Source organism: Budorcas taxicolor, chromosome 19, assembly GCF_023091745.1.
Source record: "Budorcas taxicolor isolate Tak-1 chromosome 19, Takin1.1, whole genome shotgun sequence".
Classification (NCBI taxonomy): Eukaryota; Metazoa; Chordata; class Mammalia; order Artiodactyla; family Bovidae; genus Budorcas; species Budorcas taxicolor.
Genome location: NC_068928.1, coordinates 12,808,023 through 12,826,471, shown reverse-complemented (window position 1 = coordinate 12,826,471; position 18,449 = coordinate 12,808,023). Strand labels below are relative to the sequence as shown.

Sequence of the window (18,449 nt, the reverse complement as noted above, 5' to 3'; positions counted from 1 at the left end):
TAGCACCCGTCTGGCCTACTGACAAGCCCGCTGATGCCCTTGGCCGCACAGGTTAAGGGCCAGACTCCTTGCTCAGGACCCAGACCCCGCCCCCCCCACCGAGATCCAGGCAGGAGCTACATTTTCAGCCGCACCGTCACTCCTGCACTAAGTTCTGTGCTATTCCAGCCCTGCGTGCTCTTCGGGGCTTCCCTGCCTGGCGCGCCCTGCGGTCCTCTTTTTCTGGCCGGAAATTCCTACCCATTTTCCAGACCCAACCGAAAGGTAATTCACACTCCAGGAAGGATGGCCCCAATCCACCCACCTTCCCGCTCTCCTGTAAGAAACTGAGACAACCATTCCTCATCACAGGAAGGGGTAAGAACGGAAAGACACTTTTGCAGCCAAGATTTTTTAATGCAATTTTTCTTTTTTTAATGATCACAGTGAAACCCACTTGGGAGGCAGGACCTGGTATTCTGCTGCCATAGTCAGAGTGGAGGGAGGACCCCATGAGGGGTGGAGAAGCCACAGTGGGGCTGGAGAACTGAGATGGGGCAAAGAAGGGACGGTGGGGGAGGGAGGGGGACGCCTGGAGCCCCAGTAAGCATTCAGATGGAAGGTGAGGGCTTCCCTCCGTGGCCTCATCCTCAAGGGACGGTGGGGATGGGGATAGGGGAAAGCCCCACTTTTGGCCACAGTCCCTTCCCCAGGCCGAAGGGAAGAAGACAAGGGCAGCAGACAAAGGCCAGGGAGCCCAAGAAGGGGACCGAGAAAGCAGGAGGAGGTAAAACAATCAGGGGACACCACCTCCTCTCCCCTCACCCATTCATGGTGCAAACAATTTGACATATAAAAACCTCGAGTTTTCTAGCCCCTGGTGGGAGTGGGGAAAGGAAGTGGAATCCAGGGGTTGAGAAATCAACACCCCCAGTCCAGGGGCAGGTGCCCAGCTGTGAGGGGGGTGCGGGAAGGAGGAGCTCCCCACAGGGCACTAGGTCACCTGCTCCGTGGGCCTCATCTGGATGTCTCCAATCTGCAGAAGGCACAAGGCTTGAGGAAGCCGGGACGCTCTCCCCACCCTCTTAAGGCCTCCCCACTCTCTGCCTCTGGGCTGGCTGGGCTCCTCCAGGGGACAGACAGCCAAGGCCAGACTCACCTGGACATGTGGGGGCGTGCTGAGAACATAGATGACAGCCTCGGCCACGTCCTCAGGTTTGAGACACTGGGAGCACGGGGGGAAAGGGGTGAGGCGAAGACAGAATGATCCAAGGTCCTCCCCGCCACCAGGGAGGTCCTCTCCAGCATCCATGTTCCCCCAACCCAGGAGAGGCGACAGGCTGGCTAGAAGGGCGAGGTCTGAAGGCCAGGGCTCCCTCGCCTTCATTTAGGGAGTGGGTAGCTTCACTGGGCCCCACCTTCATGTGTTCATAGGTGGCGGCTGCCTTCTCAGGGTCCTTGTCGTGAAGTTTGAAGGCAAACTGTGTCTCCACCACTCCTGGAGAAATGCACTGGGCCAACAGAGAGAGCCTGTTCAGGAGCTGAGCCCTGGCCTGAGGTCAGGCCTGGGGCGGGGGCTGGAAGGGAAAGGACGGAGGCCACAGGGCCCCAGCCTCACAGGGACGGCCACCCAAGTTCCAGCAGCCACCTCCGCCCTCCAAAGCTGCCACGGGGGCGGTTATCAGAATGATTCCTACCAGCTACCGGGCCGTTACTAAAAGCCAGGTCAGCTTTACAAAGTGGCTTCCCTTAAACCCTCATAACCTGCTAGGTGATTTCATCTCCATTTTACAGCTGGGAAGACTGAGGCATGGAGAGGCTGAGCAAGCCACCCAAGCTCGGGCAGCCTTCCCCGGGAGAGCCCCAGTCCTGCTTTCCGGCCGTGGCCTCCCAAGGCCCCCTGTGCTCCCTCAGCCTCACCCCTCTGCCCCCGCCCCCTCCTCTAGGTTCAAGTCAGCCCCTCTCCCGCCTTAAAGGCAGAGACACGCGGGGACTTGAGCACTGAGCAGGGCCACGCAGGCAGCAGCAGAGCCCGGGAGGCCTGTGCCCGGGGCGGACGCCGGGCTCTGGGGCCGCGAGTGTGTGCGGCGGGAAGGGGCCGGGGTCAGGTCGCCCCTCACCGTGGCTCGGATGTGGCTCTGGGCCTCCCGGAGCTCTTGCCTCAGCCCCTCCGTCAGCGCGGTGACAGCGTACTTGGTAGCGCTGTAGAAATGGGTCTCGGCCGGGGGTGGCACTCGGTGGCCGCTCATGCTGGGCGGAGGGAGGCAAGGGGAAGGAGAGAGTGACGCCGGGCTGCCTGCCGGACCAGCTGCACCCCCAGGTGCCTCCTGAACATCAGGGACGGTCCCCCCGCCACTCATCTGGCTTATCCACATTGACAGCTCCTCCGGCCCCCTTCCTCCAAGGCCTCCCTCTGTGGACCCCAGGATTCCCTCTTCAGTCCACGCAGGCTGTCAAAGCTCTCTCCCTTTCACCCGTGTGGTTCACTGAGAGGCTTCTCCTGAGAGTCTACGGCACGGAAGCCGTGTCTCCGCGGGCGCCCCCATGACAGAGACTGCAGCCTCTGTGCCACCGGGTGAGGTTCCTGCTGCGGCCTGAGGGATGGACAACCCCAGTCCCGGGAGGGCCCCCAGGCCTCAGCCACCAAGGGGCCGAGCTACCCCTTCCAGCCAACGAGGGGCTGGCGTTTGGCATGTACTCTTCTTCCCCCGCTGGAGGGGGGCATGGCAGCCCACTCCAGTTTTCTTGCCTGGAGAATCCCATGGACCGAGGAGCCTGGCGGGCTACAGTCCACGGGGTCACAAAGAGTCAGACAGGACTAAGCAACTAAACAACCACAACAACATTCTTTCCCGCCCCCAAGTCGTGCCATCTGGGTGCTAACTGGGTGTGAAAGCCCTGCTCCTACCACCGGGGAACACTGAGGTCCAAAGAGGTCAAAGGAGCCGCGGCAGGTCACTCCGCTGGGAGGGTGGGGGCAACCTGACCCCAGCCCCCGCTGCCCGCCGCACCTGTTGATGTTGATGATGTGTCCGTCATCCACCTTCCGCTCCCGCATGGACTGGTAGGCTTCCCGCGTGCAGATGCTGAGGGCCAGCACGTTCACCTGCAGGCCGGGGTGGGGGCAACGCGTGTCTGCATCTTTGGGCCTGTATGAGCAGGTGATGGAGCCCCAGAGCACTCTGGGGTGGGGGGCATCCCAAACAGGGCCGGGTCCTACCCTAGACCAAGGACAGGCCAGCATCGTGGGCCTTGCGTGCCACTGCCGTCCAGCCACCAGCCCCAGCTGACAGCAGAGGCAGCTCCCCACCCTGGGTGATGCCCTCAAGTTCCCGTGTATTCGGGGAGAGACACTACCCCTCCCGAGAACGCACCCAGGACCCAGGAGCGCTCTCCATCTTGGCTGTCTCCTCTGCCTCAGGGAATTCACCCCCTTTTCTTCCCCAAATGCCCTACTCTTCTCTGGGACAGAGTCACTGGCTCTCGTCTCTCCAAAACAGCCTAAAATCCTTCCTTTGAAAATCTCTCTCCTCGGGACCAAGCTCAACCTTTCACCCCGCAGCTCTCTGTCTTTCTGGCCCCTCCCTCGAGACTAGAGTGGATGGGAGAAGGCTGGCCCTCCGTCCTTCCAGGCCATCCTCCAACCTCCATCCCATTTACAGGACTGGGCACAGGGGGTGCGGTCACGTGTCACTGTGTGGCAAGGGGCCTCCCAAGGGCATGAGGCTTCCCGCACCCTGCCCACTCCTGCTCCTCCGGCAGAGGTGACCCCCAGATCCCAGCCTGCAGGGAACAGAGGCCTGACGGAAGGGTCTCTGCTAAAAGCACCCACCCAGCCCCACCACTTAGGCTCGCCCAGGAGGGCAAGCAGAGATAAAACTTTCAGCAGGCCTTCACTCTCTCCTCCGGGGAAGAGAGACCAGCTGGGAGGTCAGACGTTTCTCTTTATCAGGTGTTAGCGCCAGGCATCGGGACAGAACACTCCCGCTATAAACCTGGCCCGGCGTTCACAGCAGGACACAGGCAGTTTCCAGCCCTGCTTTTGGTCCTCTTAACAACTTGGGTTTGTGGGGCAGAGAACTCAGCTCCTGGGGACGGAGGGATGGAGGCGGAGAAACTAGGAGAAACAGATCCCCTCGGGCCAGGGGAGTGAATCTCCTAGATCTGGGGGTCAAGGGTTCCCTCTGTGATCACTGATGTGGTTCTCTTGGGAGATGCCTCGTAAGACAATCCTAAGAGAAAGACATAATGTTCGAGCTGAATGGGGTCTTAGGGATTTCATATCCGTGCCTCGCTTTACAGTCGGGCAAGCTGAGGTCTAGGTTTAGAGACGCCCTGACTGCAGGTGAAGTCCACAACTTGGATCTCCCAGAAGGTTCTCTAAGGGCAAGGGCAGGGCTGCATATCCCTGTTTAACGTTTCAATGTTTGTTGCTCATTTCTGGGCCCAAGCACCTGTCAGGTGCTATTGTAAGCACAGAGGAAAAGTCTGGGGCGTTGCGGGGGGGGGGGGGGGGGGGGGGGGGGGGCGCGTTGGGGGTGGATAGAAACATTCCATTTACACACTGCTTTTCACTTCTCAGAATTAGTTTCATACCCTGAAGGTACTGCCCCATATTACAGTCTAGAGGTTGAAAACTCATGCCCTGAAGGCTGAGCTTGGTCTACACATGGTTTTAAAACATTCTAAAAATAAAATAGACAGACAGAAGTCCTTGCATTCCTGGAGCTGAGATTTTGGTGAATGGGGTGAGTGGGGGGTCTCCATGGAAATTGATGGCCAAGAAGTCACACGATCTGGCCACACCAGGCTGTGTTTGCCTAGATGGCAGCGAGGGGGTGCCTCCACGGCCAAGCGCTTCCCTGTGTGACCCGCCCCACTCTCTGGGCTCCTGCCTGGCCTCAGGGGACACTGGAATTTGTGACCCCAGACATTGACGGCCTAGGTGCAGTTCATCCCAATTAACATGTGACAAGACTGCAGCTCAGAGAGGGTGACGACCTGCCTGAAGCCACACGGTTACTGGAGGGGCTGAATGAGACCACCATCTTCATCTGCCTCTGGGTTCCTTTCCTTCCCATCAGACCGTGTCCCCAAGCATAAAGCTGACACCTGGGGACATCTGACGGAAGGCAGTTTTCTTTCCTACCAATCTCCCTTCCAACAGCTTTTAAGCACTGCCCCCACGGGCTCAAAGGAAAGAAGAATGGGAAAGATTTGGCCATTCCTCCACTCCCTCTCCCTCTGGGGAGCAGGTGAGACTCAAAGTGCCCCAGGCAGAAACCTGAAGCCCCCTCTCCCTAGATGTCTACCTTCCTGCTTTCCTCCTGGCTATAGATGTCTCTGGTTTCTTCCTGTTTTCCTCCCAGCTGCTGTGACCCTCTTCTCCCCACCCACAGACCTCACCCCCAGGCCTTACACTGAACATTTCCTTCCAGCCTCTGGTGCTGCCGGAGAGCAGGGTGTCGGACCGGGCCAGGCCAGCGTTGTTGATGCAGATGTCCACACCACTGTGCTGAGAGCGGACCGCTGAGAACATGGAGAGGATGTCCTCCTCGTTCGACAGGTCGCATCTGTAGGGGATCAAAGTCCCGGGGTAGCCTGCACTCTTACATTCTGCAGCCAGCTCCTATGAAACCCAACAGGGGTCTAACTGGGATGAGCTGCTCACTCCACACACAACCCATCCCACGCCCTCAAACCCCACCTCCCGCCGCTGTCACCGCTCACAGAGCTCTCTCCTCTGGTGGCCATCCCCACAGCCTGACCTCTCAGGTCCAAGTCCAGGGGTGAGAGCAGTCCCTGAGTGAGGGTCGGAGAGGCTGAGATCATCAGCGGAGGAACCTCCCAAATAAACTCGAGTCTTCCGTTCAAGAAGGGAGAAGTTTCTGGGGCTCTGGGGTGAGGTGGGGGGGTCAGAGAAGGGGCCTGGGGATCCCGGGAATGAAGAGATGTCTCTTTTCTGACTCTTTCCCAATAGGAACACCCCTCCACTCATAGCCATACTCCACCCCATGCTTCTTCCACCAGCGCCCAGAGTCACCAGGACCTCGATTTGCTTCTCTCCCATCGCTCTACCAACCCCTCTCAGAAAGGCTTATATCTACATGATTGCTGTCCCTCCACAAGCTGCAGCCAGCTGGCTCAGAACCCTCACACAGACTTTTCACTTTTCATTTGAGCTCAACAGCCAGTCTCCCTTCGCCCCGCCTATAAAAATCGTTAGGAGGTCAGGGGAGTCTTTCTCTCTGACCCACGGGGCACCACCCTCCACCCCAGTTTCTCTGGAGACTGTGAGCCAAGCCAGGTAGTAGGTGACACTGGGCACCCCCTGGGCACTGCCAGGGCCCTAGAGACACTAAGGATCCCTGAGAGAGAAAGGCCACTGGGAGATAGATGAGGTAAGCGGCCATTCAGAAGCATGAAGAAAACCGGCTGTGTGGTTGCTTTGGAGGCCAGTGACTGGGCACCTGAGCCTCCTCAAGGTGTCTATGGACATGTGTGGGTGGGCCCTGGGTGCCAGGGCAGGGAGCTCTAGAGGAGGGCCAGCTTGGTCTCCTGCCCTGGAACACCGTCCTACCCCCAAACGAAGTCAGGAATAAAGGGCTCGGTCAGGTGATCTAGGAAATTCTTTTCTGCGTTAACTTTCCATAAGTTTAAGCAGTACAGTCTTCTGGGACTCAGAAGTCCCCCTTCACCCAATTTCACCTACTCAACGACTCCCTCGGGAAACAGGGCTTCTCATTGTAGGAGGTTGGAACTCAAATTTTGTTTGAGTGTCAGTGAATGAATCCATCAACCAATCAAGAAAATCAGATGGTGGGCAAAGCACCCTGGAATTCTGCCCTCTCCTGGCAGGAAACTTCTCCATTCCTCCTCCAGACTCAAAGCCCTAAATGGAGGGACTGATACTACATGTCTCTCTGTCGCTGTCTTCTCGTTGCCCTACCTGTCCGCATCTATCTTCAAAAAGGACCTGAAATCATGTCAGTCCCCTCACAGCTGAGCCATCCCCCCTCATTAAAGGAGTCCTCCTGGGGGGCAAGTGATCAGGCGGGGGCTCTCCTCAGGGTTCAGGGACCCTTCTCCTGGCTGGTTTGCAGTGGGGGTGGGAGTAGGAACAGAAGGCAAGAGTGGCTTTAGAATCAGAGAATCAAGTGGCCTAATCCCTGGTCTGATCCTCTAGGCTCCTGAGTGGAGGCAGGCCCTGAGCACCTCAGAACAGGAGAAAGGGAGGGGCAGTGTGGGGCAAGGGTATAGCCAGGTGACCTTGGAACCGTCTAGGAGGCTATAAAGCATACCTTTGGTCGGCAGCAGGGGAGGGGACAGGCCTCCCTCCAGCACACCTTCCAGGTCAGCCCCACCCAAGGCCTTCTCGCCCTCTCCCTGCCCCGAGGACTTTGAGCAAGGGTGGAGGTCAAGCTCAGCACCAGCCCAAACCCTGAGGGGGGCTCCTGCCTGGGGTAAATCCAAAGTGCTCCTATGATGGAAACTGCTCTTCCTTCTTCCTCCCTGCTCCAACACAGCCAACTTCATTTCCTTTTTCTCTAAGCTCTTATTGCTCACAACCCTTGGGGCTCCCAACCCCCATTAAGAGAAAAACCAGGGAGTTCAGTTCCACATTGCTTTGTCCCCCAGAGCGCACAGGTTCAATGCCCTGGTTCACCTGCTCAGTCCCACCTGTGACAGTGAAACTGAAAAAAGGTCTACTTTATATATACATCCCATTTGTCCCTTATGTCCATCGAGGAGGGGTTACCCCTCACCTTCAGGAGAAGGTGGAGCTGAGCCTCTTCAGAAAAGCTCCACTCCCACTCCAACCCCACTCTCAGTCCTGGGTGAAAACTGAGCAGGATCAAGTCCTCTAGCTCCTGCTCGCTTTGTTTGGCTTTGTGGACTAGGTCTGGGAATCAGAGGAAGCAACCCAGTAGCTAGCTTAGCCACTGAGGCCAGAAAGCTTTCTTCCCTTCTCCCTGGCTTCTCCTTTTCTCAGCCAACCTGAGCAGGCAGGTAGGGAAGCAGGAGAAAAGATGCCAGGGAGTCAGAGACTTGGTATACTAGAACAGAGGCTGTCAGGAAAAAAGCTCCCTAACGGATAAGACTTTAAAAAGCAAAGATACAGTCCTGCCCTGAGGGATCCAAAAGCCTCCTCCACCAACTAGGCATCCACCTCTCTTGTCCCTGAGCCCGCTGCAAGTGGATATGTGGAGGAAAGGTATGAGTGCTAGGATTAAGATTGAGAGGACTAGGGCTTGGCTCCGACCGCTCCCCATCCCCCACCTGGACCCAAGCCCGGCGGAAACGACGCCACCCGGAGCCACTCGCTCCCCCGCAGGGCCTTACCTCGATGTTGCCCACGGTGCGGGCACAACCCACCACCTTCAGACCCTGCTGGACCAGGGCCCGGGCCACGGCCGCGCCGATGCCTCCCGAGGCTCCCGTCACCAGTGCCAGCCGGTCACGCCACCGCTCCATGCCGGCTCTGGCCAGGGTCCCGAGCCGCCCGCGCACCTCGCTCTGGGAGCAGAGCACTTGGACCGCCTGGCTCCGCCCTAGGTCGTAGGGGCCCGGCCGCTCTCTCGTCACCCCCGCGGCGCCCGCCGTCGACCTGCCCGCGTCAGAGGTACGCCAGGACCTGCCTCCACTCTGGCCGGCCTCCGCCCCCTGCTCCACCCTCCGCTCCTCGGCGATCGGCCACATCCCGGCTGGAGGACGATGCGGGCCGGCGGCCCCGCCCCGCCCCGCCCCGCCCCTGCCGCGCGGGCACGGCCCCGCCCCTTCCGGCCCTCGGCGGATCCGCGACCCCGCTCCGTTCCCCTCCAGCACGGCCCCGCCCCTTCCGGCCCTCGCCCGGCCCCCGCCCGGAGAAAACCGCTTCTCGCGGGACTGGGCGGGAGGGTCCCGGTGGTTTGTAGTTTTCCCTCTGTGAGCCCTTATCCTTGGAAGAGAACGAGGCTCGGCGCGGGCTTGCACCAGGCCTGAGGACGCGCGTACTCGCCTCTTGCTCTGTCTGCCTTCCCTATCCTGACCCAAAGGCCAGGAAGAGAAGTTACAGGGCACTTAAGGTGACGCCTTCCTCAACCAGCCGGTGGCTGATGGGAACGGTTCAGCTTAAGAGAAGGTTGAGCGTCTCAGCGGTCGACGCTGGGTGACCTTGGGACGGGGTGATCTTTCAACCCCGCCTGATCGCTCGGCCTTTCTAACCGAGGAGAACTCATGGTTAAAAATGCAAACACTTCCAAGTACACGTGTTTTGGGGTGGAGGGGATTGTATCCCTAATAACCTACAGTCTACAACTTCGCTAAGTCCCCCTGCTCCCACTGGAGCAAATACATCATGGTGTATGCGAAAGATAAAAGCAACAGCTAACATTGAGCGCTTACTGTGACAGGCGCAGTAAAATATATTTTAAGCACCTCAAATGTATTAATGTGCACAAGAGCCCTATGAGATAGAACCTATTAACACTGTCATTTTATAGGATATACCGAGACAGATGAAGAGCCTGGCTTGGATGGCAAGCAGTCCAGTATTAGGCCAGGGGATGTGTTCTGAAATTGCCTTCACTGTGTCTCTTCACCTTGTCTCTTCTTAGGTTGTTGGTTCTGTTCAAAGTAGAAGTCACTTTGCTGACCACTAAGGATATGCCATCAAAACACTGAATACTGCCTCACTTCTGCATTCTTTATATAGCCATCCTTTCAAAGAGAAAACATCTCTGCTGGAATCCCACCACTGCAACCAATGGAATAAGCCATGAATGTGGCTGGGGTATTCAATCAGCAAGCCCTCCTGTGTTTAGCCCCAAGGGCAAAGATGAAAACAAAACCAGCCCTTGCTTAATTTAGGAGTCTCAAGAGAAAACTTGACTGCAACAGGTGGTGGAAAGAGGATTGGGCTCAGAGCCAAGGGCTGTTGGGAGAACCCTTAGTCGTTTTTTATGGATTCTAAGATGAAGGCAAACAAGGATCAGAAAGGAATTACTCATTTTATCTCTGCCCTAGTCCTTGTACAACACTATGATTTGAAAAGACAACTCAGCGGGTAGCTCAAAAGAATACCAAATACAAAAGTTAAAATCTCACTAAGCTTCTGCTGTTCCCACTTGAAATCTGATTAGAAATCTGAGTAAGTGGTAGAAAATCCAGAAGGTTCACTCCATCCCCACTGCAGAGAGGTACTGACCGTCCCACCATTTGTCTGCTGCCCACCAAGTATTATCAACATGTAAACACAAAGCTCTAAGCACATGATTTTACTGAACTATTGACTCAACCTTTTAAATGACAGCCAAATGCTACTCCTAGGGGAATCTCACCTTCAGTACTCACAGACAGCTTGTGAAAACAGTAAACTGTAAAGCCAGAGTGACTTTATTGTTGGAAACCAGATAAGGAACAGGCACTTACACAGACCGCAGTGTGGTCAGCTCTCAGCGTAGCCTTCTGCTCCCAGTTCTCTACGCACTGAGTAACTACTGACCAGGCAACCCCTGGCTGAAATTCTGCCAAGTTTTGCTTTCACTCTTCTAGTTCAATCTGAACCTCTGAATTTAAGGTGCTTTGTGTTATGTTATCAGGGAGCATTAGAAATAACAGCAGTTTAAAAATCTCACAAGGAAGTAATATGCTAGTCAGTATTTAAAGGTATCGCAGCAGATTTATTCTTTCAGAACAAAAGACTGGAACCTGCTCTTCTCAGCTGTCAACTCCGATGAAGGGAAGAATTTTTGTCTTCAACAGCCTGTATCTCTCTCCTCATCTGCTCTTCATCCTCTCTAATATCATCACTGGTCAAGTACCAAGACCACAGGTGGCTAATTAAAATACTGCCACACATTAAGTAGAAACATGTACACCAAATTCTACTATGCGTATTAATAAATATTCTTTATTTTAAATTTTGCACATTGCGCTTTAACATTACATCCAAACATTTCGCAAGTGGATGTCTACTTTGTAAAACCATATATTCAGCTCATTGTCATTTCTGTACAGAAGTATAAGTACAACATTACTTTTGCCACTAAGTTGCTTTTTAGTAAGTCTCACAGGAAGAGAAACATTTAATGAAAAGAGATGGCTTAAATCATATGGCAGGCCTGCGCAGCCACACAACTAAAGACACAAGCCTGAAGAAAGAACAAACTAATGAGGTTACCTCCACCGTCTCCCAAAACAAGAAAGAATCACATTGATTTAAGATAAAATTTTGCCATAAGTCACTAAAATTAAAGAGTTTTTTTGAAAGAGAAGGCGCAGTAGTCATCTTGAGTGTTTCATTGAAAGACAGAGCTATTTTATTTATTTAATTTGCTCCAGCCGTTGTCAACCAGCCACTACAAATGGGCCTCTTGTGATCATTTAAGCGGCAGTATTTATTAAATTTCTCCTTCAGATGCTGTCGGTATTGTTCTCTATTGCTGTAGAAAGACTGGTTATTAGCCATAAATGACTGTATTTCATCTTGTGAGATAAAGATTTCCTCATCTGAAGTACATTCAGACTCATCCTGCAAATTAAAGCAGTAGTTAAGACTATGACTTAAATGAAGAATGCAAAATGCTATGCTAATAGAAGACAGCTAAAAATTAAAGCAGGCTAGTTTTTAGGTTTAATTCAGTCACATAAAGCCTTTAAATAGAATGTTTACAGGATAACAAAATGTCATTCTGCCTTGGAAAGTACTAAGTAAGAATAAAATGCAACTCAACTTGATTTAAAACTCGATCTATAATTTGTCCCAGAAGCCTATAAGCAGACTACTAACACACCTTAGCCTTAAAAAGTGATTAATTAGAGATGGTTATAAATAGCTACCAAATTTTAAATAATCTGACTTTTCTCTGGCTGGTTCTATGTTGAAACATTTATCTCCACAAGTTAGGTAAAATATAACCTTTTTAAAACTTGTGAAATATACCATATCACCAATAAACTTTACAACTATATAAAAAAGAAAAAAGCTAGTATTCTAAAGTATTTGTTTCCCTTGGAATCCTGTAATGACTACAGAAAAGATGCCACCCTTTTCTTTCCTTGTCCCTCCTCCAAATTCCACATGAACTATGCCCCAGGTTGCTTGGAATCAGGTATAATTCATCTAAAGTATAAAGACTGCAAATCAATTATAAAAGATGTCCGAAGTTCGGTTATGCTTTTATCCTACATGACATGAAGGTTACATGAAGGAAGTAACCCGGAAAATGGACTCGAGTTCAGATTCTATATACTTTCCTCGTCTGGAAGGCTGGCTACCATTAATAAGCACTCAGAAAGGCAGCTTGCTTATAATAACCCCCACCAAGGAGTCGGACTCTTAAGACTTGATGCTAACTCTCCGTGCCTCTCCCAACTAGGCTCTTCTACCTTTGAGACAAAGGAGGACAAGGAAATGTGCTCCAGAACAGTTACACAATGGAAGAGCAGGAATGAAGTCACCAAAAAATAATAAAATACTGCTTAAAAGCCTCCTCCCATTCCCAATGTTAAACCCTCAAATACTGTCTCCTCCCACATCTATCCCATGAGCAATCAGTTATCCACAAAAAGATACCATGGCTTACTTACAAGGAGTTCAACTAAGCTCTTGGCACCTTTTCCAGAATCAGGACCAAACGATGTTTCTGTAGGTTCTGCAAACTGTGGTACATTTTTCCTATGCTCAAACCAAGGCAGTGGCTGCCCGCCCTTTTCAGAGCTGCAACAGCTTTCAGGATGTGCATCTTTGGTCTTGTCACGGTGAAACACTGTGTGCACGGTATTTCCTGAGGTCTCTCGATTACCTGGATCTGTGATACAGCTTCCTAGCTTTTGGATCTGAAACCACAGCAAAAGTATCTCTCAGGTAAAAAGGCAGGTGGTGGTTGTTGAGTTGTGAAGTCGTGTCGGACTCTTTGCGACCCCATGAACTGCAGCCCGCCAGGCTCCTCTGTCCATGGGATTTCCTAGACAAGAATACTGGAGTGGGCTGCCATTTCCTTCTCCAGGGGAATCTTCCTAATCCAGGGATCGAACCCAGGTCTCCCGCCTGGCAGGCAGGTTCTTTACCACTAAGCCAAGGAAGCCCCAAAAGGCAGAGCATAATAGCAATGACTATTTTTTACAGAAAAAAATGCATGCCCCGAGACTATGTTAAGATTTCACCAGGAATACAGAACAGCAGCAACAGCGGGCAGTTACTAGGCATTTACTGCACAGCAAACACTATGCTTCCCAGGTGGCTCAGCAGTAAAGAATCTGCCTGCCACCACAAGAAACACAAGAGATAAGGGTTCGATCCTTCAGTCGGGATGATCCCCTGGAGTAGAAAATGGCAACCCACTCCAGTACTCTTGCTTGGGAAATTCCATTAACAGACGAGCCTGGGGGGCTACAGTCCAGGGGGTCACAAAAAGTCAGACACAACTGAGCATGCATACACAAACACTATGTAACCCATTAATATACTCTCATTTCATCTTTACAGAATCTGCTCTGACAGGGACTATTATCTCCATTGTACAGCAGGGAAAACAGATCAAGCAAACCGCTCAAGATCACAGAGCTAACAGATTAAAAACTATTGCAAAAAAATGAATTGGATTTATGTCACACATGGACTGTTGGACAAACACCCACACATCAGACACACATGCCTAAAAAAATCACAGGATGAGGAACCAACGGAAGTGCATAGGTATTCATTCTAAAAAAAAAAAGCCTAGTAACTAAGGTGTGTAGCGACTAAGCGACTCCAAGGAAAAGAGCAAAGGTTTAAGAATGACACTTTATGACACTTACATGTTCATCACATTTCAACATCTTGCTTTTCTTTTTCTTCTTTTTATTTTTTCCTTTGGTGGTGTTCTCTTCTGAATTTGCCCAACATTCAACACAACTATCACCATCATCCTCTTTGTCTTCACAGTGATGAACACAGGAGTCATCACCTGCAGGAATCAGTAATTTCTTATTTATGTGCTTAACTCAACCATGTAGCAGAAATAATTGGGAAGTGTAATCTGAACCTACCGTGTTCGTCATGATTACAAATGCCTTCAGTGCAGGCAACGTCTGAACCCTCCCGAGAGCCTGTTTCACTCCCTTCCATGCTAGATGAATATCCACAATCACTACCATTACAGTGTGGCGATAAGCCTGAGGACAAATCAAGTGGGTTACTATTAACATGCCAATAAATATATTGAGGCAAAGGATAACCCAAATGGGGACTACTTAAAAATTTCAAAACCGATGGCTTACTGAAAGTAAATAGTACATTAAATAATGAAAATGTGACTGGAGACTTACGGTTTTTTACTTCCTTATTGTTTAACAAATCAAATACTGTAAGTGTTTGACTAAATTATATGATATTTTGGGTCTATAAAGCACTTCCTAACCTTTAGGTTACAGACTCTCTAAAAGCTCTTGTATTTTAAAAGAAAGAATAAACTTGAGAGTTAGTATTTTTTAAACTATTTACTTACCTTTCTTTATTTTAGGAGACCCCAAAAGATTGCCACTGGTAGGACAGGTACAGGATGTATTTTCATTGGTAACAATTACTTCTACACAACTATTACCATCTTCAGTGCTGCCACAGGCTTTGCAGCTGTTTTCTATGAAGTCTGTTTCCTTTAAGGATCAATATGAAGAGATAGTAAAAATCTTTACCTCCATATGGCTATATTTTAATTTCCTCAACATTAACTAATTAAAGATAAAAATTAAAGAAAAAAAAAACTATTCTCATGAAGATCATTAATTCATTTAAAAACCGAGAACCAACTAGAACCAAGTCAAGACCTTAATGATATCAGGAAAGTCTAGGACAACTGTTCCCAAAAGTGTGGTCTGCTGGCTCCAGGAGTTCCCTAGGTCAAAACCGTTTTCATCCCAACACTAAGATGTGATTTGCCTTCTTCATTGTCTTGACACTTACACTGATGGTATAAAAGCAGTGGTGGGAAAAGCAACCAAAGTGTGTACCAACAGTCACTGTATTCTTCACTTGTCAAGCATTCTCATCAGAAATAAACAGAGATAAAAGGATATTTCACTTATAAATGTCTTTGATGCATGCAGCACTAAAAATATTAATTTTATTAAATACCAACTCATGAAGTAGAGGTCTTTTTATTAGTCTGTGAGAAACGAGAAGAATGCTTAAAGCATTTTTGAATACCAATGTATGACTGTCTCAAGAAGTACGCTTAAAGCATTTTTGATGAATACCAGTGTATGACTGTCTCAAGAAGTACCTGTGCAATAGTTTGAGTTGCAACCTAAACTAGCTAGAACACCAACTTCACTTGAAAGAGAGGATAAGAGACAAACTATGGTTATTCAGACTTGAATATTTAAAAGACATTTTCTCAAAAATAAATGAAGTCAGTCTAGCTCTTAAAAGAAAAAGACAGTGTGTGTTGTCACTGATAAAATTTAAACTTTCAAACTACAATTAGAATTTTGAAAACTTGTATATATAAGCACAATGAGATTGAAGCTTAAGACCTTTCTAATGGGAAGAACAGTGGTTTTAACATGACTGTCTGATACTATGTAATGAAATGTCAACAGCTGGGGAGATGTGCCTACCTCAGTGAACCATTATGTTTTCAAATGACCAGTGCATGATGTTACAGAATCATGCGTGAATAAAATTTATTCAAACTGCTGATGGATTGTAAAAGTATGAAAGGTCACTTTAAGGCGTCAGGTTCCACACTATAAAAAATCTTTACGAAATTACCACCTGTCAAGTTATAATGCCGAAGAAGAATATCCACAACTATCTAAAAAGGCTTATATTAAAATAGTCCTCTCCTCTTTTCCTACCATATACGAGTGAAGTCAGACTTTATTCACATGCTTTGACCAAGCAACATATGCAAACAGACTGAATGCAGAAACAGATAAAGAGAATCTATCTGATCCCTTTTAAGCCAAATATTAAAGAGATTTGCAAAAATATAAAGTAAAGCCACCCTTCCCAAATTTTCCTAGAAAGCAGTTCTTTTTCAAAATATGTTATTCATGTTAACATTTAATAGGCTTACTATTTTTAAAAGAACAAATAACTTTAAATTTCTCCACTTTAATTTCTAATACAATAAATGCTGATAAGTATAATTCACATAAACAAAAGCTCACTAGGCACCCTAATTTTTAAGAATGAGAAGAGATCCTGAGACCAGAAGTTGAGAACTGCTCTAGGTCATGCATGGAGATAACTTTTCACATCTGGGCTTTGATCTAACAGAACACTAAGGTCAGACAGTAAGATACTACTAATTATTGAACATTGTCTTTATAAAACAAATGACATTAAAGAGGTTGTTATACAGACTATAGTAAGAAAAAAAGCCAACGTACAAGCCAGAGGAACCCATGTTCTGAGAAAGCACAGTGAAAGTGCTGAAATCTAGGAAAAAAGCCATATATTGTCAAGTCAATATTAAGGAGTACTACCTTCTCTTGGCTTACTTCCTTTTCATCTGCTGTTTGTAAGGGAGTAGGGATATCACATACACATTTGTTTTTTCGTCTATTTTTCCGTTTCTGGCGCTTCTTTTCTTGCTTGAGTTCTCTTACTCGTTCCTCTTCTGAAAATTCTTCACAAAGTTGTTCCAATCGACTAATACCCTGTACTTTTTCCACAGTCATCTATTATAAAAACAAAGCTGAGACTGAGTACTGGCTCAAACTTCTCTTTATTCTCCAAGGAAATTCTCACTTGTTAATTTTAAATGATATCACACACACAGAAACTGGCATTGCATGCTGCAATTTTGACTGGCAGTCCCCAAAAAGAATTTTAAATTTTAATACCTTAAATAATGACAGTCTTAAAATATCAGGAAATGAATGTGCAACTAACTCCTATGGGAAAGGGAGACTTACACATACTCCAGTTTAAATCCAGAAATTCTAATTTTAAATTTCAGAATTTTAACACAGCAAAGTAAACATTCATCCTATTTCTTCATACAATGAGAACACTATTTAACCTGATTAAATGATCTAGTTTCTGAAGACACAAATATACAAAGAGAAAAGGAATAAGAAATCTTTTCGGCAAGAATGAACATATATCTCCTCAGACTCCCCAGAACAATGTTTAAAGTCCAAGGATGGGCTTTTGAAAAAGAGTTTATAGTTCTAATACCATTCTCAAAAGGGACAGGTGACCAGTTAAATAGTTATGACCCTGCCCTAGAATATAACAGAATATTCACTAGCCAAATATTTATATTCTACAGAGCATAACTGAAAAAAGACATTACTAAATCACAACACAAAACCCAATACCAGCATTATAAAGAGCCTTCAGTGTGCTTCTAAAAAGTAGCTCTCATATCATGGCATTCAGACAGCATTTACTTCATATTACTGGAAAGAAGCAGGCAAACTGGGACTCATTAAATGTTTCTAATTTTGATGCTTATTTTTGGGCTGCTTTTAACTTGTCAATAGTTATGTTTCATAGCAGCTTCTTATTATTAAATAATCGTCGATTTCAGTTCTCTACTCTGAAAATCTCTAAAAAATAAGGCTGGCAGTGCGATAGGTTTAAAAAACAAAGAAAAATCCACAAACTTGTTCTAAATTCCAGCTCTCCAGCAAACTCCTCTCCTAACCCTCCAGAGCCATGACCAGTGGATCACAGCTCTCTAAGGCAAGGTGAGGGCAGCGATTCACATTAAGATTCAGTCCACAGTTCACAACTTCCGCGGTGGTCCAGTGGATAAGAATCTGCCTGTGAATGCAGTGGACACGGGTTTGATCCCTGGTCTGGGAAGATTCCATATGTGGCAGGGCAGATAAGCCCATGCACCACAACTGCTGAGCCTGCCCGCGCTCTGCAGACCCAGAGACCCAACTACTGAACCTGCAACTACTGAAGCCCGTGCACCTAGAGCCTGTGCTGTGCGACCAGAGACGCCATCACGTGAGAAGGCCGCGTGAAAAAAGCCCTCATGCAGCAAAGAGACCCAGCACAATCAAGAAATAAGTAATTTAAAAAAAAGATTCCACCTTCCAACTAAGCAGCCCAGACATTGAAGCAGTCCACTGTTCTTACCTCGAAACTCTTGCGTAAAGCATCAACACCAAGATAGAAAAGCATCTGCCATGTCTGCTCTTCTGCCCGCAGCTTTTGCCAGATTCGATGCAGTCTTTCATAAAGATGAATTCCCAAGCAGGTCAGAACTTCTTCTTGAGCTATATCTATTGTCTTAGCATGCCTTTCTCTTCTCCTATAAAGGAGAATAAATCACACATGTTTCCTACAGTTCTTAAGCTGAAACAGTAAGAGATCAATGACACCTCTCTGCAGGTTCAGGTTTTAAATATAATCTGTGTATCTAGTAAACAAACTAATAAAAAGACATTTATACATTCAAACTCAACAGATATATAAATACACAAGCACACATGTATATTACCAATGCAAAATACACATGCAAGCAGAACTTAGTCCTAAT

At 48.7% G+C, this 18,449-nt stretch overlaps 2 protein-coding genes across 8 annotated transcripts in view; both read right to left on the bottom strand.

Moving 5' to 3' along the window:
* Positions 1 to 392: 392 nt before the first annotated feature.
* Positions 393 to 8,698, bottom strand: DHRS11 (dehydrogenase/reductase 11). The gene is made up of 7 exons (XM_052657770.1): positions 8,323 to 8,698; positions 5,399 to 5,608; positions 2,991 to 3,085; positions 2,100 to 2,229; positions 1,398 to 1,490; positions 1,139 to 1,204; positions 393 to 1,015 (listed from the first exon to the last, which is right to left on the bottom strand). Exons 1-7 carry the CDS (start codon positions 8,677 to 8,679, stop codon positions 974 to 976), a joined length of 993 nt encoding a protein of 330 aa, XP_052513730.1. The 5' UTR covers positions 8,680 to 8,698; the 3' UTR covers positions 393 to 973.
* A 2,176-nt stretch (positions 8,699 to 10,874) lies between these two features.
* The window catches only part of GGNBP2 (gametogenetin binding protein 2), a 32,792-nt gene continuing 25,217 nt past the window's right edge, over positions 10,875 to 18,449 (bottom strand). For 5 of the 7 annotated variants that reach the window (XM_052657661.1, XM_052657663.1, XM_052657665.1 and 2 more), the window contains 7 exons: positions 18,047 to 18,221; positions 16,435 to 16,629; positions 14,451 to 14,598; positions 13,993 to 14,118; positions 13,762 to 13,910; positions 12,550 to 12,798; positions 10,875 to 11,491 (listed from right to left, as the gene is read on the bottom strand). In XM_052657661.1, coding sequence (XP_052513621.1) covers positions 11,288 to 11,491; positions 12,550 to 12,798; positions 13,762 to 13,910; positions 13,993 to 14,118; positions 14,451 to 14,598; positions 16,435 to 16,629; positions 18,047 to 18,221 — 1,246 coding nt within the window. In that variant the 3' untranslated portion in view covers positions 10,875 to 11,287. Of the gene's footprint in view, positions 11,492 to 12,545; positions 12,799 to 13,761; positions 13,911 to 13,992; positions 14,119 to 14,450; positions 14,599 to 16,434; positions 16,630 to 18,046; positions 18,222 to 18,449 lie in introns of all 7 variants that reach the window. The other 2 variants (XM_052657664.1, XM_052657668.1) reach the window with 2 other exon arrangements.

Bases quoted from the DNA above. Each gene is read 5' to 3' on its own strand.
- DHRS11 (XM_052657770.1), bottom strand. From the start codon at position 8,679: ATGTGGCCGATCGCCGAGGAGCGGAGGGTGGAGCAGGGGGCGGAGGCC. The intron at 2,230-2,990 runs GTGCGGCGGGCA...CCCTCCGCCCAG, and splicing joins CACATCATCAACATCAACAG to CATGAGCGGCCACCGAGTGC. The intron at 1,205-1,397 runs GTGGGGCCCAGT...CCGTGCTCCCAG, and splicing joins CCACCTATGAACACATGAAG to TGTCTCAAACCTGAGGACGT.